A 24,128-nucleotide genomic window follows, 5' to 3' on the forward strand; every position below is an offset into this window, starting at 1 on the left:
GCATCATCCCATACCAGAAGCTTGTGCTTTCCAGAACTCTGAGAAACACAACAACCCGAGCAGGGAATTGTGTATATAGCGCCGAGTTGGCGGGCCGCGCGCGAAGGACAATTTGCTAGAATGGTTGATCAAACGTCCGGCGCAGACTGAAACTGCCGCGGGAGACTGAACCCATTTCCCTCGAGACCTAACAGGTCTGGGGTCTCGATATATGGTCGAGAGTTGAGACGACCGGCGCAGAACGAAGTCGCTGCATACCAGTTGCTTGTAGACATTGGATGCGGATATATTCACCACCAGGCCATTCTTAGGAGATCTTCGGACGCTTGGCATTCGGGAAGCCCGAACCTGCTCGCACACGCTTGCGCTCCATCGCTTCCATCTCCTCCTTCATGATGCGCTCCTGCTCGGTCATCTTCTTAGGTTGCTCCAGCACCGGCCCTTTCTTTCCTGCCAGTGGGTTCTTCTTTGCCATGGCTGCGAAAACATTCTTCGGCTTATTATTGTTAAACGACATGGAGAGCTTCGGCGCCACCGGTTGGGGTGCAGCCGCCGGTTGCGGTGCAGCCTCTACCGGAGCCGCGGGAGACTCAACCGTACTGGTATCTGGTGTGGCTGAAGATGACCCCTTATCCTTCTCCTCTGGCGACTGCGTCTCTGGCGTCACTGACTTCGACTCTCCATTCGTTTTCGACCCAAACCCGATATTGAGCTTCACCTTCTCGCCCTCCTTGCGTTGCAGAGTTCGTGCTTCAGGATCGATCTCATCCTGCTTCTCCGCATTCCGCCGAGCCCGCTCGATCTGTTCCTGAATCTGCTGCTGCTCCCGCTCCTCGTCTCCCCTGTCCTGCCGCTCCTTCTTGAGGATCGCCTCCCGTCGTCGCATTGTTTCTGGACTCCGATCGATGTAGGAAACAAACAGACCCTTTTCGCTTTCCTCGACACGGCAAATACCCTCTCGACCGAGGTGGGCCGCAAACTGGGTAAGACTCTTCCATTTGGTGGCGTTCATATGAATGTGCTTTATCAACGTCAGTGATCTGCCGCCATAATCCAAACTATTACCGCGCGACTCACCTCCTTATCAGCAATAACCTGCTGGTAGAATTGATTGATGTGGACCTTCTTCTCGCCATGCGTAGTCTTGAGCAAATTGACAAAGTTGTTCAGGAAGTCTCTGCTGAATTCCTCGATATGTTTCTTGGGATCTTCGCCGATGAGCAGCATCTGTCGTACATGGCTTTCACTCTGTACATGACTGAAGTAATGAAAATCAGTATACAATTGCCAAGAAGCTCATAGGAAATAAAGAGACTTACCACTTGAATCCGTTCTCATCGCGCATCTGGCGCTGGCAAGCCTGGCAGTACCATCGCAATCTGCCCAAGCCTTTCTATTTTCTGTTAGTGACCGGGTACTTTTCAATATTGTAGGACAGCAATGAGAGAACATACGGCTTTGATCTTGTTGCTGATCGCTTTGGTGCTTCCAGCCTCCGCACGAGGCATATTGAAGGTAAGAAATGTGAAAGGTGTAGGGACGTATTAACCAGGTTTAGTACAGATTTCAGGGTGCACGCCTTTTCATTCGAACCTCCGTCCGAGTCTTGAAACTAAAAGAGAGATGAAGGATATGAAGAGAGCTTCGTTGGCGATGTGTTGACCGAGAGGCAAGACAGATGTGGCGGGTGACCGGTTTCTGTGGCTAAAGGAATAGTCACGTGATCACGAGCACAGGCCACAAGAAGATTTGTGGCTTATCAAAAGGGACGAATAGGTATGATATCTGACAGCAAAAGCTCGGATTGCCCTCGAAGGCGCATATCTCCTGGCCGGAAGAGTATATTGAACGCTATTAACTGAGGACCAGACTCCAGCTATCCTACCCGCATCCAGACAGAATTGCTTTTCTAGAAGAACTGACGCCCACCGTGTAAAGTACAAGTGTTGAAAGGCAAGGCAGGAGAAAATCACAAATCATAGTATATGTAGAGGGCAACGAGTCCAAAATCGATTAAAAGGATACCCCCGTTGACCAAAGTGGAACACCTCGTTGCCGAACTCCTTGGATCATGGTGAAACATGGGCAAAACAAAACGACATTGCGATACAATCACATCATATATTCATGGATCGCCGACGGCCCGTTCTCATTATACTCCACGCGGCTCATGAAGCCTTTGCTTAATCCTTGGTCAAGGACGAAGACAACCTTGGATGCGACTTGAGCACCCAAGAACACCGCCTCCTCCATGCCATGGCCACCGGTGGACGGGCCGCTGGGCCTGCCAGCAGCACCATTGCCCATGCCCAAGCCCCCAGCACCACTGGCGCCTGGTGCGTTGGTGTTGCTTTGTTCTTTCCACTCAGGAAAATATTCAGGAGGCTTCAAGGTCTTCACAGAGGTCGGAGTCTGTGAATGACCGGTAGACCGATGGTGGAAAGCAGCGTTAGGGTCGAGCGATGGTGTCCCAGGAGGCATGTTGCCTACTGCTGGGTTGCCGGAGTGGGTTGCAGCAACAAGCAGAGGATTGACGCCGTGGCCGGCGGGATGATGCATGATACTGGGCTGGCCAGAAGGAGTGGGCGTATTGGTTCCTCCGGTAGGCAATGGGGTGGAGAAATTCGACGGAATTTCAGATGTGAAAATCGTACCTGATGGCGAAAGGATGAACTTCTGTGTGATTGCTCCAAGCAAAGCCTGTGTGAAACCTGTTCGATAATATCAGTGTATATGTCGAGCAGAGATACCCAGGGAGGCCACTAACCCTTGACCTTGCTACCATTTCCCACGACAATCAATGAGTCCCAGAGCTCGCTCCGCTTGGTTGCGTCGGGAACGGCGAGAATGGTATGATGTATTTGAGTGGCAATGTCCTCTAGAATTCCACTCGAGAGACGCTCCCCTACGTGCTCTTTGGGGGTTGCTGCTAAGAAGCGCTCGATGCCAACCTCGATGTCTCGCTTTTGACGGATGAATCGTCCCGAACCGTCAGTCGTCTGCTGGTCAGAGTCTAGGCGAACGAATTCCTCAAACTGGAATGAAGCTTTCTCTTTCTTGGAGTTCGGCAGACGAACAAGTTTCGCAGCCTGATCCGCTGCACCCTTCTTTGAAGCCTTCTCGGCCTTCTCTTTCTCCCTCTTTGCTAGAAACTCGCTTGTGTTCCCAGTAACGATGGCCGCAACATCCAGGACCCCTTCATCTTCTTCACCCTCTGCGTTGTTCCCTTCAGCTCCGGTCTGAGTGTTGTTGCCCGGGCCACGAGGGACGGATCCATTCACACCGAGACCGTCCTGTGCACCCGTCGAGGCCGATACCGCTGGGTTGGCGCCTTGTTGTGCGGTCTCTGCGGTGCCAGGGAACGGTGTGCCCGGCGGTAAGATCTCTGTGATATTGCTTCTCTTCAATTGCTCGCACATTTCCCTTGTGAAGCCCTTGGGTTCCAGTAGTTCCAGAAGCCTTTCGGTCATGTAATCTCCACCGCAGCCTTCCAGGGCGATACCTCTTCCGTGTTCATTGACCATGAAATCGGTCACGGCGGTGACATCGACCTTCCCTTTCCCGACATCGACAACCGTTGCGGTAGATGTTCCGTATCCATAGCAGACTGCCAGTGCAGAATCCATTAGACAAAACGCCGGTGTCTTGAATTTCTCGAAAACAAACTGAGTGATCGCCTCGCGATCACGGGCGGACCAGACTGGCTCAGCAATGAGCATGATTGGTGTGTGGAAAGGCGGGCTAAGTGTGTTGTAAACATGTGTTAAGAGGGCGAAAAAGACGGGCCAGTCGACAATCCGTCCATTTTCGATGGGATAAATCGCGCCTTCATCCGATGTGACATCCTCCTCGTAGAAGACCTCCTGAGTAGTCTCCTGTGTACTCTCCTGGGCCGTATCGCCATTGTTTTCTTGCGCCTCTCCATTCTCCGGCTGGCCTCCAGTTTCTGCGGTTTGTGGCTTCTCATCCGTCACAGTATTCGCTGCACCCTCGGGCGCAGAGGTTTCCGCATCTTTCATCTCCACGTCCTCCTTGGGCGCGTCGGCGCCATTGCTAGGTTTGACATCGCGTCGCTTTTCGTGAATTTTATATGGTTCATATTCGCCCTTCTTTTCACCAGGAAACATGCGCGTGGGGAAGCGAAATCGCGCAGGAGTAAAGGACTCCGGAAGGCCGAGCTGCGCCAGGGTCACTTGCGAACCGGGCGCAATTATCTAAAGGGACGGGGGTTAGTGGGCCATAAGGCAAGTGAATGTTGCGAGGTGGGGTAGGTGAGGTTTACCAGAATGTGTTCATCCTTAAAGGGCGGCATCCTGGGCAGTCCAGCGTGATGGAGCTTTGGATTTTGGGGGATCTGTCGCAGTGAAGCCGACCGCGGTGTTAGAGCTTCTGCGATGGTCTCAACCAGGTTGGGCGGTCAGCCACTTTGGGTTAGGCGCCACCTGCCCTCATCATAGCACAATCTAGGTAGCATCAGAGGTATGACGCCTTCGCCAATTGATTTGCTAATATTGAAGCAATTAGGTCACGGTCATGCTGTTAGACATATGTATCTATTGTCGTGCGTTATGCTTTAATCGACAAAAAGAGTTCGATTGGACCGAGTGGGGTGTCCTTGAATTTAGAAAACTAGCCACCTACGGAGTAGTATATATTGAGTGTACAGTTTACCCAACGTACTTCCATCTTTCCAGAATGTCTCTCGCCTCGTTTATAAAGTATTCTAGTTCTTCGAGACGCAAGAAACAGTGAAAAATAAGGAACAAGATCATACCGGTCTCCGCAACTTTCGGGTTACGATGAACAAATAGCCATCCTTCAATGCGAAACTCATAAAGAGCAGAAGGGACTGAAGTAAGTTAAAAGAAAATGTCCATACACGTAGGGATGAAAATACAGACAACACCGCAAACGGGCTAAGCATTTCCCGAGTCAAACCCTGAATAACCACCTAAACTCCGAACCTATTTCCCCCCTCAAAGCATGTACGTGCCATCAGTACGAAGATGGAACCCAAAGCACAAAGAACTCCGAAACGCATGAGTCTATTTGATCGACAAGTCTGGAACAACAAGCACGGTATCGATTCGAGAAGCTCATTCGGGAGCAGCATTGTATTTTTCTGTGGCCGAGCGAAACAACTCTTGCTGCTGTCGTAACAGTTCCTCCTCTGTCAGGCCGCTTTGTTCCATCTTGCTTTGCTTCTTCTCTCGCGACTATTCATTCGTTAGCAAAAAAACTGTCTTTCAGAGCGAGTATTGCAGGATACAAACCTTCAGTTGCTCCTTATGTTCCTCTGCGACGGCAAGGACGTCGGGAATATAGTCACCGAATCCAAGATCACGCAGAGCCCGCTCCACATGTTCACAAGCGATTGTTTTCTTAGCTTCCTTCTCGCTAATATCGTTGGCCTCAGAGGAGATCAAAGTAATGAACTCGACGCAGCACTCCATGAGCAAATCTCGAGCATCCTTGGAGAACGTCTGACCGGAGGATGGTGGCAGGATCTCTGTAATGATCTTTTGGACCGTCGCTGCGGGGGAAGCAAAAGTTAAGTTATATGTAGGATTGCACGGGGCGTAAGAGTATTAAAGACCGCGAAGCGATAATCGCACCAAAAAATGCGACAAAGGGATATACTCAACGCGGGTTTCGGTTACGTACCTTTGGGAAGCGATAGGTCATCATTCGCTGTATGAGTTGAAGTGTCAGCCGGGCTGCCAAGGTATGGGTGGAAAGAAGCTACATACAGCTGAACTCTCTATCAGACATGGTAGATGGGCAATAAATCGTCTCAGATGAAAGCGCAGTTCATATGTCGCAATGTTTCGCGAACTTCGAGGGTTATATCTTGTGATAGCAAGTCCGCGTGGGGCAGATGGCTCTTAGTCTTGATAAATAGTCGATGAAATCCCACTACGCGTGGAGATACTCGACACGGGCTAAAGAACAAAGGCAGAAATACACCGCCTTCAACCTTTATCTGCAAGCATTTTTTTTTTCTGCAATCTTTTTCTCTCTCATCACACAACAACAAGCGAGACAAAACGTCTCCGAGGTCTTCAATGAAGTGATCTCAAATGTTACTTTTGCTCGCCATAACACCAAGTAGCACTAACTGTCAAAAGGTATGTTAGCTACATTATCCAAGATCCTTGCAATTCTACATGATGAACCTTGTTGTCGCCCCTATCATACCACTCTGTGGTGACGAACACTGTCCAAGCCAAACGGACCAACTGATATCCCCTCTTCTTCCACCATTGCTTCAAAGTCTAAAGATTTTATATCTTTTGCTAATAGCTTGAAGTATATTTAGGCTCTAACTGGTTGACTCCATGCGGAGCTCGACTGTGGCTCCATTCGCCAAAACTCTTCATTTAAATGTTGTATTTTGATGGTTAAGGGCTGGTCTGAATGTCTTCGCATACACGAACTTGCGTAAGCTTATAGGTACGGTGCACTTTTCCTCTCTGTTTTCTCCCCAATTTATATGATGAGTACCCTACATTCCATGCTAAGTATGAAGGTGCTCTGCACCTAATGCTTCTAAAATGTATTGCTTTTCATCTTTCGACTGATTATAATTACAATATCATGCCGTTTATTTCTATCTGCTCGTTGGCTCCGACGTGTACTGACGGTCATATATATAGGCCTCAATGGTAGATGAATATCTATGTTTGGAAGTCCTTCAGAGCTTCGTCATTCCATCTATTTAGTCGTTAGTTAGCGTTTAGCATGAATCAACAGATGACTTACGAGAAAAATTTTCCGCTGAGTGAAGATGGAGCGTCAAGGACCAACTTAGCCATCACATGGCCGGGCTGCTCGGGCTTGAGTAGCTTTCCATCCTTGTGCGCAGTTGTAAATTTGGAATGCATTTGGGGCTCAAGATTCGTAGCATGGTCTTCTCTCAATTCGCGCTGCATCTCAGTGTCAACCATCCCCGGCCGGATCGAGACGGTGGTAACGTCGGGTTCTTCTTCGCCCAAAGACAAGGCGAGATGATTCATCGCAGCTTTGGTTGCTCCATAAAGAGCCCAGCCTCGGTAGGCGGACACCGAAGCTCCAGAGGAGGTGAAGATAATCTTTCCCTTGGCCTCGCGAAGCGCTGGTAGACCAGCTTTGATCTATTATGGAAGTCAGTTAGTTTCTTTTGCATTCGAACACCAGCATCCAGCAACGGCCATGTCTTACAAATGCGACGAAGCTGATAAAATTCACGTCAAATCCGAGCTTCCACTGTTCTGGGTCTGCCTTGTCGATTTTGCCGACTTGTCCGAGGATTCCATGGTTGAGGACCAACCCATCAAGACGACCAAACGACTTGATAGCCAGGTCGACTGCCTTCTGGCCGAGAGTGAAATCTGCCAAATCGCCGTTGAGCACCTCGACCTGCTTGTCGTACTGTTCCTTGAGCTTCTGGAGAGGTTCGATGCTGCGAGCGATCACGACGACATTGTGCGATTGTGGAGCGGTAAGAAGGTACTTTGCAATGGCGAGTCCGATGCCTGAGAGAATTGTGGAATGCAAGTCAGTATGGTGTACTTGAGGGGATGCTTGATGGAAGTACCTCTCGAGGCGCCGGTGACAATGATGGTTTTACCCGGCATTTTTGTCTCCAAGACTATGGACAAAAGAGAGCAACGAATAAAAGCGAGATTAGATGCAGACTAGAAGCCCAGAGGAATTCAAGTTGGACTTTCTGTAATTCTCAAAGACGAATGCGCAGGGCCAATCGTGTTGTTGGGATTAACGAAGAAAAATCGCTGCCAGCAGCAGTGATGTAATTTCTGCAGTGAGGGGAACGCGGGGACCGGCGGGTTGTCGGCGAAGATGCCGCAGAATAATAATGCCATCGATACCTCTATCTACGATTATATTTCCTCAATTGCCCAAATAAAACCCTCCCGTTTACAGGTGCCATGTGTCCTTAGCCGAAAATTTAAAGTATAAAACCTACTCTTGTTCTTTGTTGGTGAAGTGCATGCCCGAAGCCATCTTTATTTACCGCGGACTCGGAGGACCGTTATTCATATGTTCAGTGACAAGAACGGGCGGAAGCTACGGAGTTGATTCTCGACTTCATGACCTGAATAGGGAGGTATGAAATTCTAAAGCTTCTTTCCCATAAGCATGGGTCAATTGTCCAACATTATTCAAAGGCTGTCCACATATCAGGTCCTGTCGTAGTTCTACCCAGGCTATAGACAGCCGCATAGCGGCGTAATTGACCTGGACAATCCCTAAACTCCGAAACGGCAATATGTCCACTGTGATTCTTGGAGGAGGCATCATCGGATCTTCAATTGCCTACTACCTATCTGAAAATGGATCATCCGACGAGATCCATATTGTTGAGGCATCGTCTCAGTTGTTCAGTGCTGCATCAGGATATGCTGCAGGTTTCCTAGCCAAGGACTGGTTTACGCCAGCTCTTGCACCCCTGGGGGAACTCTCATTCAATCTGCATCAGTCGCTGGCGGCTAAGCATGGAGGGCAGAGAAATGGGGATACATGAAAGGCACAGCACTGAGCCTCGACTTTTCCAAGAAGAATAACAAAAGAGGTGCTTCTGGAGACGACTGGTTGAGTGCAGGAACAAGTCGAGCAGAAGCAGCTGCCAGCTCCAGCAGTCCTATTCATGTGGAGGTACCCGCCTGGTTGACGAAGCAGAAGAAAGGGGTCCTTGAGAAGATTAGCGATGATGACACTGTTGCCCAAGTGTTAGTAATGATTATTGCGAACTCTGCCGCATGGCGAACTGACGGCGTTTAGAGACCCATCGAGATTGGCAAGATTTCTTTTGGAGAGTTCTTTGTCCCGCGGTGTCAAGTTGCACAACCCAGCTAAGGCCACATCCGTCATTACAGACCAAGTCAGTGGAGTTATCACCGGGGTCAAAATCAACAATCTGGCTACTCAGACCGAGTGCCCACTTCCATGCACAAATATCATCATCTGTGCTGGACCCTGGACGCCGCAAGTCTATAATGAACTGCTCCCTTCATCTCGTCTTTCAATCCCAATCACCCCTTTGGCTGGATATTCGCTTGTCGTTCGTTCTCCTAGACACACACTCCAAGACGAGAGGGTAACATACGCCAGCCGCAGTCATGCCGTATTTACGACACACCCTGATTCATGCGGCTTCTGTCCCGAGATTTTCTCTCGTCAAGGCGGTGAGATCTACATAGCCGGTCTGAATGACACGCATATCCCTCTTCCAGCTCAGGCGGAGGACTCATGCAAATTAATGGATCAGAATGAGATGGAACGATTGAAAAAGGCGGCCGTTCATCTGATGGGAGCACTAGCCCAAGGCAATGTGGAATCAACAGACGGCATTGCCAACAAAAATGACTTGGAGATATTGCGTGAAGGCCTATGCTTCCGACCTGTCTCCGCGCATGGAGTTCCCTTCGTCACTCGAGTTGACGATCATTTGCTAGGTGGGCTCAAAACTGGCTCTAGAAACAGATGTGAGAATGGTGGAAAAAGGGGAGGAGTCTTTGTTGCGTCAGGTCATGGTCCTTGGGGAATCTCATTGTCATTGGGAACTGGGAAAGTGATTGCGCAAATGGTGGAGGGAGCTGAGCCTGATGTAGATGTGAGAGGGCTTACATTAGTGTGAGTGGGCTCAGAATAGAACACAAGAATAAGACCTGACTTGAGATTTTAAATGTGTGTATAGTGAAATGTCTGATTTACTGCATAGAACAAATTGCCCACAGTCCGTCCCGATGATCGAATGCAATGGTAGCGATGACAGGCAGATGGAGATTAGGTGATATAAAATGCATTATTACTAATTATGCGCGCGGAACATTATTGTTCCACACGGTTTGGCCTGAGGCCAGAAAATTCCAAGAAGAGTTAGTCAGCATCTCCGCCACGCGATCGAGCTCTCCAGAATCTTCAAGCTATGGGAAGGGACATATAGGCCTCACCTCCTGCGCTAGCACTATCTTACCACCTCTTTCCCTCTCTTTACCTTCTGTCACTCTTCTTCATCGCGTCACTTGACAGTTCTCTTTTCGCCTCCCGATCGTTCCTTCCAATCCTTCCTCTCAATCTAAGTGACCCGGGCACTTTCTACTGTCGACTGATCGCCATGGCCAACTATCTCGCCTCCATTTTCGGTACGGAACAGGACAAAGTCAATTGTTCCTTCTACTACAAGATTGGCGCCTGCAGACACGGCGACAGATGCTCCCGCAAGCATGTCAAGCCATCATACTCCCAGACGATCCTGATGCCCAACATGTATCAGAACCCAGCCTACGACCCAAAGAACAAGATGAACCCCAGCCAGATGCAAAACCACTTCGATGCGTTCTATGAGGATGTGTGGTGCGAGATGTGCAAGTACGGCGAGTTGGAGGAATTGGTTGTCTGCGACAACAACAATGACCGTAAGTGCTATGTTGCAAATCAGGACCTAGGGGACTATCGCTAACTGAGTTTATTATGCAGATCTCATCGGCAACGTCTACGCACGATTCAAGTACGAAGAAGACGCACAAGCTGCGTGCGATGCGCTCAATTCGCGCTGGTACGCAGCGCGGCCGATATACTGCGAGCTATCACCTGTCACAGATTTCCGAGAAGCGTGCTGCCGGTTAAATAGTGGCGAAGGCTGCGTACGAGGCGGATTTTGCAATTTCATTCACCGGAAAGATCCCAGCCCGGAGCTGGACCGTGAGCTTCGCTTGAGCACCAAGAAGTGGCTCAAAGAACGAGGCCGGGACCCGAGAAGTGCTAGCCGGAGTCCTAGCCCGGAGCCTACCAGGCGGAGATTTTAGGGGGATTTCGTCTATGATTTCGTTTCCATATTCGGGCGTTGGGGAGATTGTGACATCCGTCATCTGTACCTTCTTGTTCGCTTAGCATGATATCAAAGCTAGCTCATTCTGATTAGTAGCTACCATGATCATATTCTTACTTTCTTTAAGGCAGCATCAGTGACCTTTAAGTGCTAATAGTCAGAAATCCGTCTAGCGCAAGTAAAAGGCCATCAATGCGAAGCTTGATGCAATCTCCATAAATTGCCCGTTTCGGTCTTGGCGTCCGATAACGCGGGTCGCGTTGGATCGCGTCGCAATGACTTTCCCCGCAAAAAGAATCCAAAGGTCTAAGATTTGTACTCAAAAAATCAACGGTAGATTGGCCTCTTGACTTAGCGGAGGGCAACTGTCACAAACAACATAATGGCAAATAATGCTGGGGCGAATGGCTACAACGATAGTAACCGCGCCTTTCTCCAAGCGTTCATGGCCCGGTCGACCATGACGCTTGAGGAAGCCAGGCTTGTTCTGGCAGCGATCTTTTCGGCGCACGGTATGAAGTCATACACGAGAGACATGAGAGACTTGCTAATCAGTGCATGATGGAAGAGGGCCAGCTCGTCTCCCCTGATGATGTATCGCAAGAAGATCTCGACTCCTATATCGATGCTGCCAACGCCGCAATTTCTCCGTTCGACCTGGAAATCAGGAGCACGCTACGCCAGTTACAGATTGACCAACAACTAAACGGAACCACGCAAGCTGAACGAGTATATGCTCTTGTGAATACCACCAGTGATCCCCTCATGCAATTAGCCACCACCTACTCGGCAGACGAGATTGCCTTCATCAAGCGTGTTCTTGACGCGATCTTCGATACTTACAATACACGACGATGTGAGGCCATGGTAGTCAGTGGTATACAGGCCATGCAGCTCGCTAAGGCTTCCTCGGATTCAAGTCGACGGGAGTCCCAGGCCGCCACGCAGCAAACTCAGGGAGGAGCAGCGCAGTCTTTGACCATGTCGCAGGCGGAGATGGTCTTGAAGCAGCTTGAGGAGGAAGGCTGGCTAGAGAAGAGCCGGAAGGGATTCTACAGCTTGAGTCCGCGGGGCTGATGGAGCTGCGTGGCTGGCTTATTGCTACGTACAATGAGAACGACGAAGGGCGGAGAGTGGATAAGATCAAGTTCTGCGCAGCATGCAAGGATATTATCACGGTGGTGAGTCTGCAGTCTAGACTCCTTCTGATTACTATGGAAACTGACGTCTCGAAAGGGTCAACGTTGCGGCAACCGTGACTGCTCGGGCCGGCTTCACGATATGTGCACTCGGAATTTCTTCCGTATGCGGCAGGCTGAACAGTGTCCTGTGTGCAAGGCTCCTTGGCCCGGTGACAAATTTGTCGGCGAAAGAGCCATTACGACCACGGATACATCCATGCCAGGCCGAAGAACAGGTACTAACACCCGGCGCGAAAGTGGTGTCGGCACTAGCACACAGGTCGCAAGCCAGGTTACCAATCAAGACAATGAGAGTGACTGAGAATGGCATGCGTCGAGTAGATTTAAGTTCGAAGATCCAAACCAGCGATGTGCAACATTCGATATCCGAACTGAAAGAGATCAGGATACGGCAGGCCGAGGGCTTACGTGGCTAGCGTCCATGAACTGCTGTGGACCTCGTCTGCAGCTTAACGACTCCGGTGCCTCGACGTAGGACAAGGAGAAAAACATTGACCCGCCGATCGTCTTTCGAGATTTAACGCACTTCCACTACTCTCAGCCGGAGAAGCTCCTTCGTCGGAGTGGATTACAATGACCATTGAGTAGCTAGAGAGGACGTCCGTTTCCTCAGGACTATATGGGCTTGTCAATTGCGCGTAACAAGGTTGCGCTGCTGGACCATTGCTTAACCGAAGCTCGACTAAAGCTCACCTTCACGGGGCTAAGCTAGCTGGTTGAGCTCTCTTCAAGGGAGCAATCGGCGGACGGACAGGTGGAAACTCCACTAGGATACCGAGTATCATTCTCAATAAGAATGCCTTCAGGCAAGCGTCTTCTACATTCAGTTGAATCTCTTTTGCCTCAACCAACCAAAAAAAAAAAAAAAAAAAAAAAAAAAAAAAAAAAACCACTTTAATTATCCTATTTAAGCCCCATCGATGGACTTGAGAGCGGCAGGAGATGGATTCCTTCTGCCTGAGCCGGCATTTCATCTCATTCTAGGTGAATAAAAGATGGGTATTATTGCCAGACCGTAGTTTGCTCTCAATCATGTTTCCTAGAAATATGAAAGAAACAATGACCGATGTCATTCACAATCCTGGCTTGACAGCGTATATCTGGAAGGAGCCTAGAGACTGGGTTAGCGATGATGGAAGACCTCATCGAGTACAAGCTCACCAGCCCATTCATTACATTCATAGTCTCGAATCTTGTCACTGTTTTGAACATCGGAGCAGGACATGCCACAACAGGCAGACTTCTCTTGTGGCATATCTTTGTAGACGTTGAGGTCTGCCTTAGTGTCCACAATCGTTATGTCTGCGCATAGAATCAGCATCTTCCGAGCAGTCGCAAGTGGATTGGTCGAGGTACCGCTAAACCCGGCGTCCTTCAGATATGCATGGTACTCCTGGACCTGACTTGCACCAGCGATGCAGCCAACGTACAGCGCCAAATCGTTCGCGATCTCGGGCGGAAGCTCTCTGCGAGCAAGGATGTCACTGATCGCAACTCGCCCTCCAGGTTTCAAAAGCCGAGACATCTCATGAAAGACAAGGCTCTTTTGCCCTTTTGGCACGAGATTGACGACGCAGTTGCTGATGATGCAGTCAGCTATCGAGTCCTCGAGTGGAATAGCCGTGATGAATCCCTCGACAAAGGAAGCGTTGGTGATGCCTGCTTTTTCGACATTTTCGTGGGCGAGAGCCAGCATTTTCTGGTTGATTGGAAGTAAGTCTCTCGCCGGAAGCGTACAATCCGCTCTGTAGAAGTGAATACTCACTTTGGTCATGTCGACTCCGATAGCCTTTCCCTTCGGACCGACTTTGCGCGCAGCAAGAATGACATCGATGCCGCCGCCACTTCCTAGATCGATCACAGTCTCACCCTATTTTCTGGCCGTCAGCCGTGCGCAGGCAACTGTCCAGCCACACATACTTCTCTTAGGCTTGCCAACGCCAAAGGATTACCGCAGCTGAGTCCAAGATTCGCATTCTCGGGAAGAGATTTCAGATCCTCTGGGTCATAGCCAAACGCCTTCGCAACGCTGGTCTGATAGTTCTCAGATTTGTCCGTGGAGCCGCGCTCAGCTAATCCTCCATAATAGTCTTGCACCGCTTGAATGGTTTCTGTGGACTGCATGATGTCCTTTTGGTGATGAAGAGACAGTTACTCCGGTCGTAATGTGGTCAACCTTGACAGATTTGAACCTCGTTGGCAAGTTATACCTCCTGGGCAACCCCGCATCTTGGAGCCCTACACTCGCGAAGTGGCAATCAACCTTGCTACATCATACGGTCAATGCTCGTCCTTCGGCTTTCGGTCGATCTTGCACAGCCTTATGCGACGGAAATATGTTGCAGCTGCCTGTGCGACATTCATTGGTTGGTCAGCTTCAAGTGCATGGGTGTACGACTACTGCCGAATGAGATCCAGCCAGTGACATCTTCTTGCAGGCCAGAGAGGCGAGACGATATCAGCTGATATTGAAAGGATCATTGGATCGAACTTTGAAATGTTGTTCGATGATGCACGCTATGCTTGACCGCAAAGCATTCATCGATTTATGCTGCAGTCGTGGCGCGGGTAAAAACCAACGAAGAGGGGCAAAGTTCGAGGCTCAATTCGACGAAGGACACTTGTTTTGATCGTGGAGCTGCCGGTGATCCCAGCTTTCGGTTCCTTGGGAGACTTGGAGACGATCGTCTTTAATATGTAAGACTCAGGCTGTCAGCCTGGTGAACCCTCTTTCTGATTTGAGAGCTATGCCGGGCTGGAGTGTTTTAGCTTGCGTTGAGAAGTCCTTCGAGGGACCAGCGGACAAGACAGCGCCTTTGCCCATAGACTGCTTGACCGCTACCACTCTATCTGTGCATCGCACGCCTGATCCGATATTATTGCAAAGTTCAGTAGCGTCTCTGCCACGTGGTCCTCATCGAGCTGTGTAAAGCGACGCTCAAGAACATTCATTGGATAGGGGTAGCCATGTGGTACAAAAGGATCTATTGAATCGAAGGAGCGAAGTGGAGGTCGAGGCCGCAATTTGCCAATTTTGAGTCCTAAGTGGTACCGTCGACGCCTGCGGATTTCGAGTAGTCGGCCATCACAGCCAACAAGCTCGGTTCCTGCTGCTTGCACCAGATGTAGCATTGCTTCCTTATGCGACATCTCAAAGTCGTCGATCATCCATCTCAATTCTAATGCCAGTCGGAGTTGGGATTTGTACTGTCCTGGTGAGCATTGAAACAACAACTGGAGCAAGATCTAAGAATACCATACCCCGGTGACCGCTTCATACTCATCGAGGCAGCGCTGCTCGTCAAGCAGAGTGGAGAGATAAGTTCGCCAGTCAAAGGTAAAATAACTACTTGTGATGGTGTTCCCAAAACGAAGGTCGATGGGAAGTAAATCGGTCACTCCTTTTTCAATCTCAAAGGTGATGTAAGGATGGTATCCTGGCTCGTCGAATTGTTTCAACATTTTCTCAATTTGCATTAAGTGCTCACGTTCCCGTGGATCTGTCCATTTCAATCTTTGACCCTCGAAAACAGCGATGCGCTGTTCAGAATCACGAAAGCCAGAGAAACTATAACACTCATGCAGATACGGGCTATATAAGTCAGGGGGATCCGGCGGGACAGGTTCCTCGCGTTTCACCCAGATTTCAGAACCATTGATCCAGTGCTTGAGGTAGTAATCTTCAATCTCTTTCTTGAACATCCTGTTCAGCGCGCGATACTTGACCCACGGCTGCCATCTGGGTTGATCGGGCATCCGAGGTAGAAAATATGCGACTCGCATCCAGAGCTCAGGTGGGAGCCAGAAAGCATATGTCGATCTGAATTGATTGTCTTCACTCATTGCAGGGATGAAGGGTACAAAGATCAGAGGGAGCTTGGTCAAACACGGAGAGAAATGGACTGATGCACGAGTTGACACTTGACAGTGCGGACAAACAACGTGGTGGTGGGCAATATCACGTGATTCCCGTCTAGCTACCATAATGATATAAACAATGCATTATGCATATGTCAAAAAGTGAGCATTATTAAGGTAAGGTAGGTCTGCTAGGTATAATTGCTTAATACGCATTTGGAGTTGATGTATTAAAGCACAATACTTCTCCCCAAAGAAACAATCCTAGACTCACTCCCAGTAATGCAACCGCAAAAGCAAATACAGAAGGCCCTGGAGCAATGAACTGCCAGCTCCCAAGCAAAAGCGGCGACACCAAGCCTCCCAAATTCTCCATAAAGGCCAATGCTGTGATCGCTCGCGACGCATCTGGCATGAACGAAACGAAATGACTCTTGAAGAAAGCCGGCAGGGGTAGCCCGGCTGCTGCAACTGACACAGCCAGGTACAGTTGGCCAGCACTCCGTATTTGGGTGATGGCTGCGAGAGCGAGCATCTGTATGACCAGTGCTCCGAGTACTGCCGTGCACTCTGTGAATCTGTCTGAATTTGGCCTCAGTCGTTGCAGACTGCGCAGGACGGACGATTGGAATAAAAGGTGCAAGGCAGCGCATGTAGCGGCAGTGGATACAAGCGGGCCGTTTTGAAAAGAGTCAAAATGCAGCTGGATAGAGGCAAAGACCATGATTGCGGGGAAGAGATGGGCCTGGACGGTGGTGTAGAGGAGCAGGGAGAGCCCATAGGGGATGGCGCGGGGTTGATTGCAGAATAGTCGGAGTGGAGAGAGCAGGACACTGAGGCTTGAAAGGATCTTGGAATATGGTTGCATCTGGGGCACAGTTTGCGTAGCTGGTACACGGACAAAGATGACCAGATATACCAGCGTTACACTGAAGATGACCAAGGCTGCAGTGAAGCTCGCCGTGTAGCTCTGAAAGACGCTCACCGCAAGGGGACCGACAGCTGTCCCTAGCATATACAGTCCAAGGGAAGCGGCAATGAGCTGCGACATTTCTCGACCAGATGATGGCGAAGTTAGAGAAACATAGATAGTGTTGAGGTTGAAATGAAGCAGGTTGTCTGACGCGAGACCCTCGAAAATGCGTCCTGACACTGCGATGGTGACACTACGAATGGATACTGCTATGGTCAGCGAGAAAGGCTCGAAACAGTAAAGTCATTAACTACCTCCGATGACAAGGCACAATACACTGGCTGCACGGCACACAATCCAGATTAGCAGACCGGCTCGTATATGTTTCTTGATGAGTTGCTCCAGCGGCCCGAGGATCATAATGGCCACCGCATGGGCGATTCCATTGGCGATAGCGACCACGGCTGCATAGGCGCCTTCTTCGCCATCTTTACAGGCGGTCGGATCCTGGCAAAGGAGATCAGCGTAGGCGTAAATGCTAGTGGCAGTGGTGGCTGCCATGCCGAGAGAGGCGAGTAAGGCAAGAGGAAGCGTTCGATAAGCGGCATTCCGAGGGTCGTGAATGGTATCATGAATTGCTTCGCTGCGCGAAAGCAGTGGCTCTCTCTCGCGTTCACTCATATTGAATTACGCTGCTATCAAAATTGAAAGTTGGTTGAGAGTCGTGGCCTCGTGGGTTATCACTAATGACACAGCTTCGGTGGCCGAAATTGTCAGCACGAAAACCGGCCTTGAAAGAGCCTACCTCTAGATGAAATCAACGCCAATGTCACCAAAACTAAAGCAGCAGATTGTCTTCTGTATCATTGCAACAGAGCCCTGTAGCCATTTTCAACTACAAATGCTCTCCGCAGGTACTGGAAGTGTCCCAACACCATGACATGCCAGGAATGCGTGCATCGCTTTGCCGAGCAGAGCCATCGTGCAATCCAGGCCTCGCTCCGACCGAAAGTCGAGACTTTGAACTGAGAATATAGCCATGTAAAGATCCACATTCTATTTTCATGTCTCATCTCCTTTGCATGCCTGACACTTGGACCTCAGTCAGCCACAAACTCTTAAGGGTTGCGGCAAGATATGCAGAACCGAGGTAGAGAAATGCTTCCAGACAGCACAGACCGAATCCGTATGTGAGAAAAGTTACTGGAGAATTTGAAGAATAAAAGCACTCAGGGTGTAAAAGAGAAACACTTGACTTAGGCAGGTTACCATTGTTGTGCTTTGATTTCTGCCTAAGGCTTCCAGGACTTCCATTGCCGCAACATCGATCGCACGATGGTAATGAGGGGTCCCCTGCAGCGATGATCCAAAGTATACGTTAATTTTGCATACTTGTAATGTATTACTATCCTCATTTGATTCTACTTACCTTCGAGATTTGCTGACTTGAAACAACAATGGTACTATTGTTCCTTCGAATGCAGAGCCCAGTGCTAGACACGGTGTTTATTTTATATGGACAAGGCCATCGACAGACTCATGGGAGGAGGCCGTTAAAAAATATGTGAAAAGCCTGGACCCTGACAAACAGCGCGAGTTCCAAGCGCCTGCCACTGTCGACGCATGCTTACAGGTTTTATCATGAGCTTTCCAAAAAAGACATGATGGTTCAGCAGCTTACCAAATTCCTGACGTCCGGAAAATGCCTGCGTTGGTTCGAAATAGTAACCATGATTAACTTTGCCGGAAATTTCAGCAAGCTTATTGACAACGTCCTGGGTGCGGTCGCAAAGCTGTCTGATAAACTTTCCGAAGACGGCTGTGATTCTCCAGCGTTGGCGGTCTTTAAGGACATGTGCTGTTGAAGACGACGCCCTGGGACCCTGGTTGCCAAAAGCCTAGTGTGATAGAGCCATCTGGATTTAGTGAAGACCCGACATGTCAGAGAAAGATGCAAATCGCGACCAGATGCAGTGAAGAGACAGACCTTTTCGCTTGTCAGGATGAGAACCTGGCAAGACTGAAGGTTTGTCCACAATGCTTAGAGACCTTACGGAGGTCGGTGAATGAAAAAAATGCATATTTTGAGATGCAGGACACCTCCACCGAGTCATCGTGCGGCGACGTGAGTTTGGTATAGCAATGCTTTGAATAGGAAGGGCGTATTTCCAGCAATTACTGTCTTGTTCGCTGCTTGCCTGTCATTTTTATCCCTGAGTGGCTGTATCGCGTATGGCAGGTGTGTAGCTGCTCTAAGGTGCCGTCTTCATTAACCCTATGCTTATTGTTGTCACCCAACAGGAGCTATGCTAGCGAAAGGTGTAAATTTTCCTCTACCATGTTTTCTCTAACCAGACGCATTCAGAGTAGATATGGATCTGAAGCATCCGGATATCGGCATTAGACCATCCCATTTATAAAAATGCAGATTATACATCTGAGTGGTTATATCTCGAGGTTAGAATCAAAGAAGATGTACCTGTATGAGAATTCAATATCAATACCATAGTATTCGATAGCCTACTATATGATGATTCGACGCGGTATTTGATATCCCTACCATATAAGAATGCATATCCATATTCTATGAGCAGGTGATATCACTGATTTTCATGATATTCTCGGATGATTCAACATCATAAAGATGACTTTCATTTGTATGTCCATGGAGTTTCGGACTTTCGGACTTCCGGGGCGAAAGTGCCATGTCAGATCGTCCTCGGAGTCTCGATGATCTCCACAGACGAGACACTTTTCGTCGACCTGTTTCGTCGGTCTCGAGAGCTAAGAACGCTTGGCTTGTTTTAGGCTCATCTCGACCGTGACATCGTGCTACCATTCGCTGAAGCCATAGCTGTCACTACACATAGCTCTGTCTTGGCCTCGGATGAAGGAGGCTCTCTTGCTCCGCGGATCAACGTTGATTATCAATAATGGAGTTCTGGAAAGAGCTTCTAGTATTGCAAGTATGGCCTCAGAGGTATAAAGACAGCGCTGGAGGGTATCTTGGCCTCGCCAACACCATCATACACAAGAGCAATTACTTGTGTACAGGGCTTCTCTCCTAAGAAACCGCACTTCGATCACAGTCTCAGTTGATTCTCAACCAAATCCAACAACGCATTTTCTCCTCATCCATCTTTGCAATGGCTCCCTTCACCCTCTACACCCACGCCGGTAGGACTTCTTCTCGGTTGGCCTAGAGCTCGCTAATGAATGCCCGTAGGCCCTGGCCCCAATCCCGTCAAGGTGGCCATGGCCCTTGAGCACCTCAGTCTGCACTACGACTGTGTTCCTCTTGAGTTCGGCGAAGGCAAAGGCACCGTCAAGGACCCCGAGTACACGTCCACGGTCAACCCCAACGGCCGAGTCCCAGCCCTGATCGACCACGTGAACAACAACTTCACCGTCTTTGAGAGCGGCGCTATCCTGACATATCTGGCGGAGAAGGTACGCATTCCCGTACCCACCTTTCACCCTAACCACCCAGCTAACAACGACTTCAGTACGACCCCAGTGGCAACCTCGCCGGCAACACCGTCGAAGAACGTGCCACCGTTAACCAGTGGCTCGCCTGGCAGGTATCCGGTCTGGGCCCCTACCAAGGCCAACTAGTCTGGTTCCTCATCTTCCACGAGGGCGCCCACGGCGAGAAGCCCAACGGCTCTGTGATTGCGCGGTACCAGGCTGAGGTGGAGCGTCTGCGGGCCGTGCTGGAGAAGCATCTCGCTTCCACGGAGAATGGATTCGTGGCGCTGGGCCGGCTGACTATCGCGGACTTTGCTATCTTGCCCTGGTTGAAGGGCTCGGTGCTGGCAGGGTCTGCGCTCAGGCCGTTAACGGAGTACCCGGCTATTGAGGCTTATATTAGGAAGCTGGATGCGCTGCCTGAAGTGCAGGCTGCTTATAAGAAGGTTGTGCCTCCTATGCAGTAGTTCAGCAGTGTAGATGCCTTTATTTCATTAGAGAATACGAGGGCTTACTGCCTTTGCTCATAGTTAGACTTTCAAGAACGGTACATACTTTATTAGCATCATTGTCCCTCACGGGTCCGGAGGAGTCCTCCCAAGTGCAGGCTACCTTAGCGTGGAGGTACAGTTGACCGACCAACAGAGGAAAACCAGTAACTACAAAGTACTGCAGAACTAACCCTGCCTGGACTGTCGAAGACTGAACCGTCAGCAAGTCAGGGACGAATATCGGCACTACACAAATTCTAGAGGCTGTCATGGCAGGACGGGAAATTCTTGACTTCCTCTGGTGTCACGGCGGGGATCGACGCGGGCTTAGCGTGGCTAGTACGTATGTTGCACCAGAGGACCGCCAGGCTCATCCCGAGGCTCAAAAGGCTTCTCCCCAGGGAGAGGAGACTCCAAATTCCGGGCTTCAGCAGGGAAAAAGCTCTGCGTCATGCGGATTTCGTTGCCTTTGGTCTGGAGTACCGCTGGCACTCGGATCTTGCTGATGATCCCTTTGTGGATTTGCCTGGAACAGACGGCAACATATAGATAAAGCTTCTTTAACTCTGCTTCTTGTACTTGATCTCTCAACGGGTTGAATGAGCATGCGGGTCTATTTTCATCAGGACTGTAGGGTGTTGATGAGGAAGGAATAGGGAAACATGGACCAGATACTTGACATCACATAGGAGTCATTGTCCCATCACCCATGCCATAATAAATCTCGGCGGCAACGTAGGCATCAGCGCTCGGAGGAGGCGTGGAGTCACCCCCTCCACTCGTTCTGATAGGTTCACTCCGCAGAGACGGAGATGTGCGATTCATACGGGTGTCAGGAATACTACTATAGGATTCGGCAAATTGAGAAATCCCCGCCCCAATGAAGCCAGGAGGGTCTCTCAGTGTAGCAAACAAGACCTCCTTGGCGTGAGCATCAAATTGTGGTGACGGAAATTCCAAGAATTGCCAAAAATTAGGGCTGAGACCATTGGAAAGAATCGGCAGCACGTCCAAATCAGGGACCCCGTCAGCGGCATTGGCACACGGCATCGCCATATCAAACGAAGAAAGGGTGTCAAAGGGGGACTGCTCTTGTACCGGCGCGGTGGCAGCGTCGGCCCTTCCACTCAGTCCTCTGATAATATCAGCAACCTTGAGGCTCAGCAAGCTTTTAGCGCTATTTTCGGATTCCTCTTCTTCAAGCCTCATCAAGGCTTCCAGAGCAACGACACTGCGCTGAGCGGACCCTTTTGCTTGCTCCATGTGCTGATCATGAAGCGGTGACCCTTCCGTGATGCTCTTTGTCCGTAATAATTCGATCGCTTCCCTGATCTTGTCACGAGACATCAATCGGCTGAGGTGTGCACTGGCACTATCCGCATCCTCTTGCTGGGATGTGAATAGCAGGTCGAGAAGCAACACAGCGGCCGCGTTGAATAGCTGGGTCTCGCTGGTCGACAGCGTCCCACAAACAGCGCATCGCGCCTGGATCTGAGCTTGGGTGCCGATAATATTTTGGGCCAGAAGCTGACAGGAAGCACGCCCAATCGGAGAAGAGAGATTGGCTCGATGCAGTCGCAGGAGTAAACTCCACAGTTGCTGGTGCAACATCCATCGTTGCACGGGGATTGCTGCCATTGGACCGGTGGCTGTGAGTCCTACAGTGCTTCCTAATCGAAAGTATGTCGGCAGACCAGCCACGTACTCTTCATACTTGTTGTTGAGATGTTTGCGCAACTTGGTCGATTCGGTGATCGCATCGGTTTGCTGAGTCGCTGATCCCATTAGATCGATAGATTCGCGTACAATGGTGGCTAGTTCGTGGGCGTGGACAGCATACGACAGCATTGTGAACTCGGAACGCGGCCGCTCCGTGATTTCGCCATTGGCAGTTACCCACTTCATCGACAGACAGAGATCATCATCATTGATGTGCAACGGCATCCGAGTGTTGAATTGGGATGGACGCACAGTGTAGTAGCCGAGAGCTTGACCGCGCGACCAATCTCTTTGTACGAGTGCCCACCTATACGAAATTGTTATAGCCCGACCAAAGATTATTCTGCCCGGGGACCTACCAAATGCGAATGCCTATTTCCGTTCGAATATTTTGCTGTTCCGCCGGTGATGACGTGCCATTTTGCAACGGTGCTGAGGCATCCAGCTTGACGTCACCCAACCGGTGCAGGCCGAGTTTGCGGGCTCCAGATATCGCGGTGACCAGAACAGCGTCGAGCGCCAGCAAGCCCTCCCGGCCGTCAAGCAAAAGCATAACAGCGGCCTGTAGACCGGCGATCGAGCCGCAAAAGAGAGACACTCCATCCTGGAGACAGCGCAAGCTCAGCGATCTCCAGGTCCTGGAGCGCATATCGGATGCTCTAAACTCCTCCACGCGTAGAGTCAAAGACGTAGGGGTCCAACCCAGTAGTGACGGCGAAGGATGAAAAGCGAGACCGAGTACCAGCTACAATCAAAAGATAATGTGAGCAGACGCCTCCTGGGCAGAGTATACTACACGTACCGCCAAGAGGAAACAGCCTAGTTTCTCCATACAGACTGTACTTGATATGGCCAAGACCCTAGAGTCCGGCGAAGCAAGACTTAAGCAGTTGCGGAACTGTCCAGCTTGCTTCATGAATGTCGGAGTGTGGACTACATTCCCCAAGGGACCTTGGCAACGAGTGACAAAGACGTCAAAAAGAACATGAATCATCTCCAGCTCCGGCATCGCGTCGACAATCTCTCGGATCAAGGTGAGCTTTTCACCGTGTCGCTTTGGGTCAATACTTGACCAATACCGGTTCGGAAAGTCTGGCGCCACTGACGAAGGTGTTGGTCCAAAGACACCGGGCAGATATGCGCTTGGACGAGGAACCTCTTCGACGAAATGCTCCAAAAGTCGCGCTGTCTCCTCCGCCTCGGCTACGCCATCTCCATTCGGTGGAGGATCGCTGATAAGATAGTCATCAGTTAATGGGTCTCATTAATGGAGCGATGACAAGCTTCACCCACTTCTTGGCAGCGGTCTTCTCTTTGTGCTCGGTTTTTGACCGTTTGGCTCTCGGTTGACGCTCATCCTTGGTGCAAAGATGGCCGACGCTACGTTTGACGCATTCCATCTGTAACGTGAAGAATGAGCCTCCAGCCTCAAATAGATGAATCGCATGGAAGAGATGACGACTGACACATGGTTCTTTGCGGTCACATTTTAGCTTGGAGGCCCTACATCGAGAACACGAGAGCGTAAACTTGCGTACACCAGAGCCCGGCCCCGCGAGGCCCTTGCTGCGGATTGCATCAACCATTATTATTATTGTTGTTGTCGTTGGTTGGATGAAGACAAGACATGGTTTAGATCAGGGACA

General features: G+C 50.0%; 12 protein-coding genes across 12 annotated transcripts; 4 read left to right on the forward strand and 8 right to left on the reverse strand.

Annotated features, from left to right (window-relative positions):
* Positions 1 to 307: 307 nt before the first annotated feature.
* P174DRAFT_464569 (putative C2H2 finger domain protein (Kin17)) lies at positions 308 to 1,508 on the reverse strand (the record flags this gene model as incomplete). The annotated part of the gene is made up of 4 exons (XM_024830404.1): positions 308 to 1,021; positions 1,078 to 1,258; positions 1,320 to 1,393; positions 1,455 to 1,508. 4 exons carry the CDS (start codon positions 1,506 to 1,508, stop codon positions 308 to 310), a joined length of 1,023 nt encoding a protein of 340 aa, XP_024678042.1.
* Positions 1,509 to 1,816: 308 nt separating this feature from the next.
* On the reverse strand, positions 1,817 to 4,349 carry P174DRAFT_516095 (putative chromatin remodeling complex subunit (Arp9)). Its single transcript, XM_024832279.1, has 3 exons — positions 4,283 to 4,349; positions 2,768 to 4,214; positions 1,817 to 2,711 (listed from the first exon to the last, which is right to left on the reverse strand). Exons 1-3 carry the CDS (start codon positions 4,310 to 4,312, stop codon positions 2,113 to 2,115), a joined length of 2,076 nt encoding a protein of 691 aa, XP_024678043.1. The 5' UTR covers positions 4,313 to 4,349; the 3' UTR covers positions 1,817 to 2,112.
* A 390-nt stretch (positions 4,350 to 4,739) lies between these two features.
* On the reverse strand, positions 4,740 to 5,894 carry nctB (negative cofactor 2 transcription regulator complex subunit NCB2). Its single transcript, XM_024828462.1, has 4 exons — positions 5,751 to 5,894; positions 5,665 to 5,691; positions 5,274 to 5,533; positions 4,740 to 5,216 (listed from the first exon to the last, which is right to left on the reverse strand). The coding sequence occupies exons 1-4, from the start codon at positions 5,770 to 5,772 to the stop codon at positions 5,097 to 5,099; spliced, it is 429 nt and encodes a 142-aa protein (XP_024678044.1). The 5' UTR covers positions 5,773 to 5,894; the 3' UTR covers positions 4,740 to 5,096.
* A 666-nt stretch (positions 5,895 to 6,560) lies between these two features.
* Positions 6,561 to 7,747, reverse strand: P174DRAFT_445970 (SDR family oxidoreductase). The gene is made up of 4 exons (XM_024828463.1): positions 7,577 to 7,747; positions 7,201 to 7,514; positions 6,763 to 7,133; positions 6,561 to 6,714 (listed from the first exon to the last, which is right to left on the reverse strand). Exons 1-4 carry the CDS (start codon positions 7,614 to 7,616, stop codon positions 6,678 to 6,680), a joined length of 762 nt encoding a protein of 253 aa, XP_024678045.1. The 5' UTR covers positions 7,617 to 7,747; the 3' UTR covers positions 6,561 to 6,677.
* Positions 7,748 to 8,269: 522 nt separating this feature from the next.
* Positions 8,270 to 9,666, forward strand: P174DRAFT_516098 (NAD(P)/FAD-dependent oxidoreductase; the record flags this gene model as incomplete). The annotated part of the gene is made up of 3 exons (XM_024832280.1): positions 8,270 to 8,478; positions 8,502 to 8,729; positions 8,782 to 9,666. 3 exons carry the CDS (start codon positions 8,270 to 8,272, stop codon positions 9,635 to 9,637), a joined length of 1,293 nt encoding a protein of 430 aa, XP_024678046.1. The 3' UTR covers positions 9,638 to 9,666.
* Positions 9,667 to 9,924: 258 nt separating this feature from the next.
* P174DRAFT_414428 (zinc finger CCCH domain-containing RNA-binding protein) lies at positions 9,925 to 10,997 on the forward strand. Its single transcript, XM_024824392.1, has 2 exons — positions 9,925 to 10,418; positions 10,480 to 10,997. The coding sequence occupies exons 1-2, from the start codon at positions 10,118 to 10,120 to the stop codon at positions 10,806 to 10,808; spliced, it is 630 nt and encodes a 209-aa protein (XP_024678047.1). The 5' UTR covers positions 9,925 to 10,117; the 3' UTR covers positions 10,809 to 10,997.
* A 216-nt stretch (positions 10,998 to 11,213) lies between these two features.
* On the forward strand, positions 11,214 to 12,334 carry P174DRAFT_425377 (non-structural maintenance of chromosomes element 1 family protein; the record flags this gene model as incomplete). Its single annotated transcript, XM_024825282.1, has 4 exons — positions 11,214 to 11,343; positions 11,400 to 11,894; positions 11,957 to 12,012; positions 12,068 to 12,334. The coding sequence occupies 4 exons, from the start codon at positions 11,214 to 11,216 to the stop codon at positions 12,332 to 12,334; spliced, it is 948 nt and encodes a 315-aa protein (XP_024678048.1).
* An 822-nt stretch (positions 12,335 to 13,156) lies between these two features.
* P174DRAFT_464576 (putative ubiE/COQ5 methyltransferase) lies at positions 13,157 to 14,157 on the reverse strand (the record flags this gene model as incomplete). Its single annotated transcript, XM_024830405.1, has 2 exons — positions 13,157 to 13,903; positions 13,954 to 14,157. The coding sequence occupies 2 exons, from the start codon at positions 14,155 to 14,157 to the stop codon at positions 13,157 to 13,159; spliced, it is 951 nt and encodes a 316-aa protein (XP_024678049.1).
* A 311-nt stretch (positions 14,158 to 14,468) lies between these two features.
* P174DRAFT_470902 (uncharacterized protein) lies at positions 14,469 to 15,876 on the reverse strand (the record flags this gene model as incomplete). The annotated part of the gene is made up of 2 exons (XM_024830595.1): positions 14,469 to 15,279; positions 15,304 to 15,876. The coding sequence occupies 2 exons, from the start codon at positions 15,874 to 15,876 to the stop codon at positions 14,872 to 14,874; spliced, it is 981 nt and encodes a 326-aa protein (XP_024678050.1). The 3' UTR covers positions 14,469 to 14,871.
* A 220-nt stretch (positions 15,877 to 16,096) lies between these two features.
* P174DRAFT_516103 (uncharacterized protein) lies at positions 16,097 to 17,485 on the reverse strand (the record flags this gene model as incomplete). Its single annotated transcript, XM_024832281.1, has 2 exons — positions 16,097 to 17,070; positions 17,119 to 17,485. The coding sequence occupies 2 exons, from the start codon at positions 17,483 to 17,485 to the stop codon at positions 16,097 to 16,099; spliced, it is 1,341 nt and encodes a 446-aa protein (XP_024678051.1).
* A 2,294-nt stretch (positions 17,486 to 19,779) lies between these two features.
* On the forward strand, positions 19,780 to 20,739 carry P174DRAFT_397133 (glutathione S-transferase family protein; the record flags this gene model as incomplete). Its single annotated transcript, XM_024823776.1, has 3 exons — positions 19,780 to 19,981; positions 20,031 to 20,254; positions 20,311 to 20,739. The coding sequence occupies exons 1-3, from the start codon at positions 19,951 to 19,953 to the stop codon at positions 20,737 to 20,739; spliced, it is 684 nt and encodes a 227-aa protein (XP_024678052.1). The 5' UTR covers positions 19,780 to 19,950.
* A 500-nt stretch (positions 20,740 to 21,239) lies between these two features.
* P174DRAFT_470912 (putative C6 transcription factor) lies at positions 21,240 to 24,068 on the reverse strand (the record flags this gene model as incomplete). Its single annotated transcript, XM_024830596.1, has 5 exons — positions 21,240 to 22,789; positions 22,842 to 23,227; positions 23,285 to 23,714; positions 23,776 to 23,882; positions 23,949 to 24,068. 5 exons carry the CDS (start codon positions 24,066 to 24,068, stop codon positions 21,445 to 21,447), a joined length of 2,388 nt encoding a protein of 795 aa, XP_024678053.1. The 3' UTR covers positions 21,240 to 21,444.
* Between the last annotated feature and the right edge of the window lie 60 nt (positions 24,069 to 24,128).

Source organism: Aspergillus novofumigatus (genome assembly GCF_002847465.1).
Source record: "Aspergillus novofumigatus IBT 16806 chromosome Unknown P174scaffold_10, whole genome shotgun sequence".
Lineage (NCBI taxonomy): Eukaryota > Fungi > Ascomycota > Eurotiomycetes > Eurotiales > Aspergillaceae > Aspergillus > Aspergillus novofumigatus.

Bases quoted from the DNA above. Each gene is read 5' to 3' on its own strand.
- P174DRAFT_516095 (XM_024832279.1), bottom strand. From the start codon at position 4,312: ATGCCGCCCTTTAAGGATGAACACATTCTG. The intron at 4,215-4,282 runs GTAAACCTCACC...CCGTCCCTTTAG, and splicing joins TTAAGGATGAACACATTCTG to ATAATTGCGCCCGGTTCGCA. The intron at 2,712-2,767 runs GTTAGTGGCCTC...ATTATCGAACAG, and splicing joins AAATGGTAGCAAGGTCAAGG to GTTTCACACAGGCTTTGCTT.
- nctB (XM_024828462.1), bottom strand. From the start codon at position 5,772: ATGTCTGATAGAGAGTTCAGCT. The intron at 5,692-5,750 runs GTATGTAGCTTC...CAACTCATACAG, and splicing joins GTCTGATAGAGAGTTCAGCT to CGAATGATGACCTATCGCTT. The intron at 5,534-5,664 runs GTACGTAACCGA...CTTCCCCCGCAG, and splicing joins TGACCTATCGCTTCCCAAAG to CGACGGTCCAAAAGATCATT.
- P174DRAFT_445970 (XM_024828463.1), bottom strand. From the start codon at position 7,616: ATGCCGGGTAAAACCATCATTGTCACCGGCGCCTCGAGAG. The intron at 7,134-7,200 runs GTAAGACATGGC...CTTCCATAATAG, and splicing joins TTATCAGCTTCGTCGCATTT to ATCAAAGCTGGTCTACCAGC. The intron at 6,715-6,762 runs GTAAGTCATCTG...ACGACTAAATAG, and splicing joins CTCAGCGGAAAATTTTTCTC to ATGGAATGACGAAGCTCTGA.
- P174DRAFT_414428 (XM_024824392.1), top strand. From the start codon at position 10,118: ATGGCCAACTATCTCGCCTCCATTTTCGGTACGGAACAGGACAAAGTC. The intron at 10,419-10,479 runs GTAAGTGCTATG...TTTATTATGCAG, and splicing joins CTGCGACAACAACAATGACC to ATCTCATCGGCAACGTCTAC.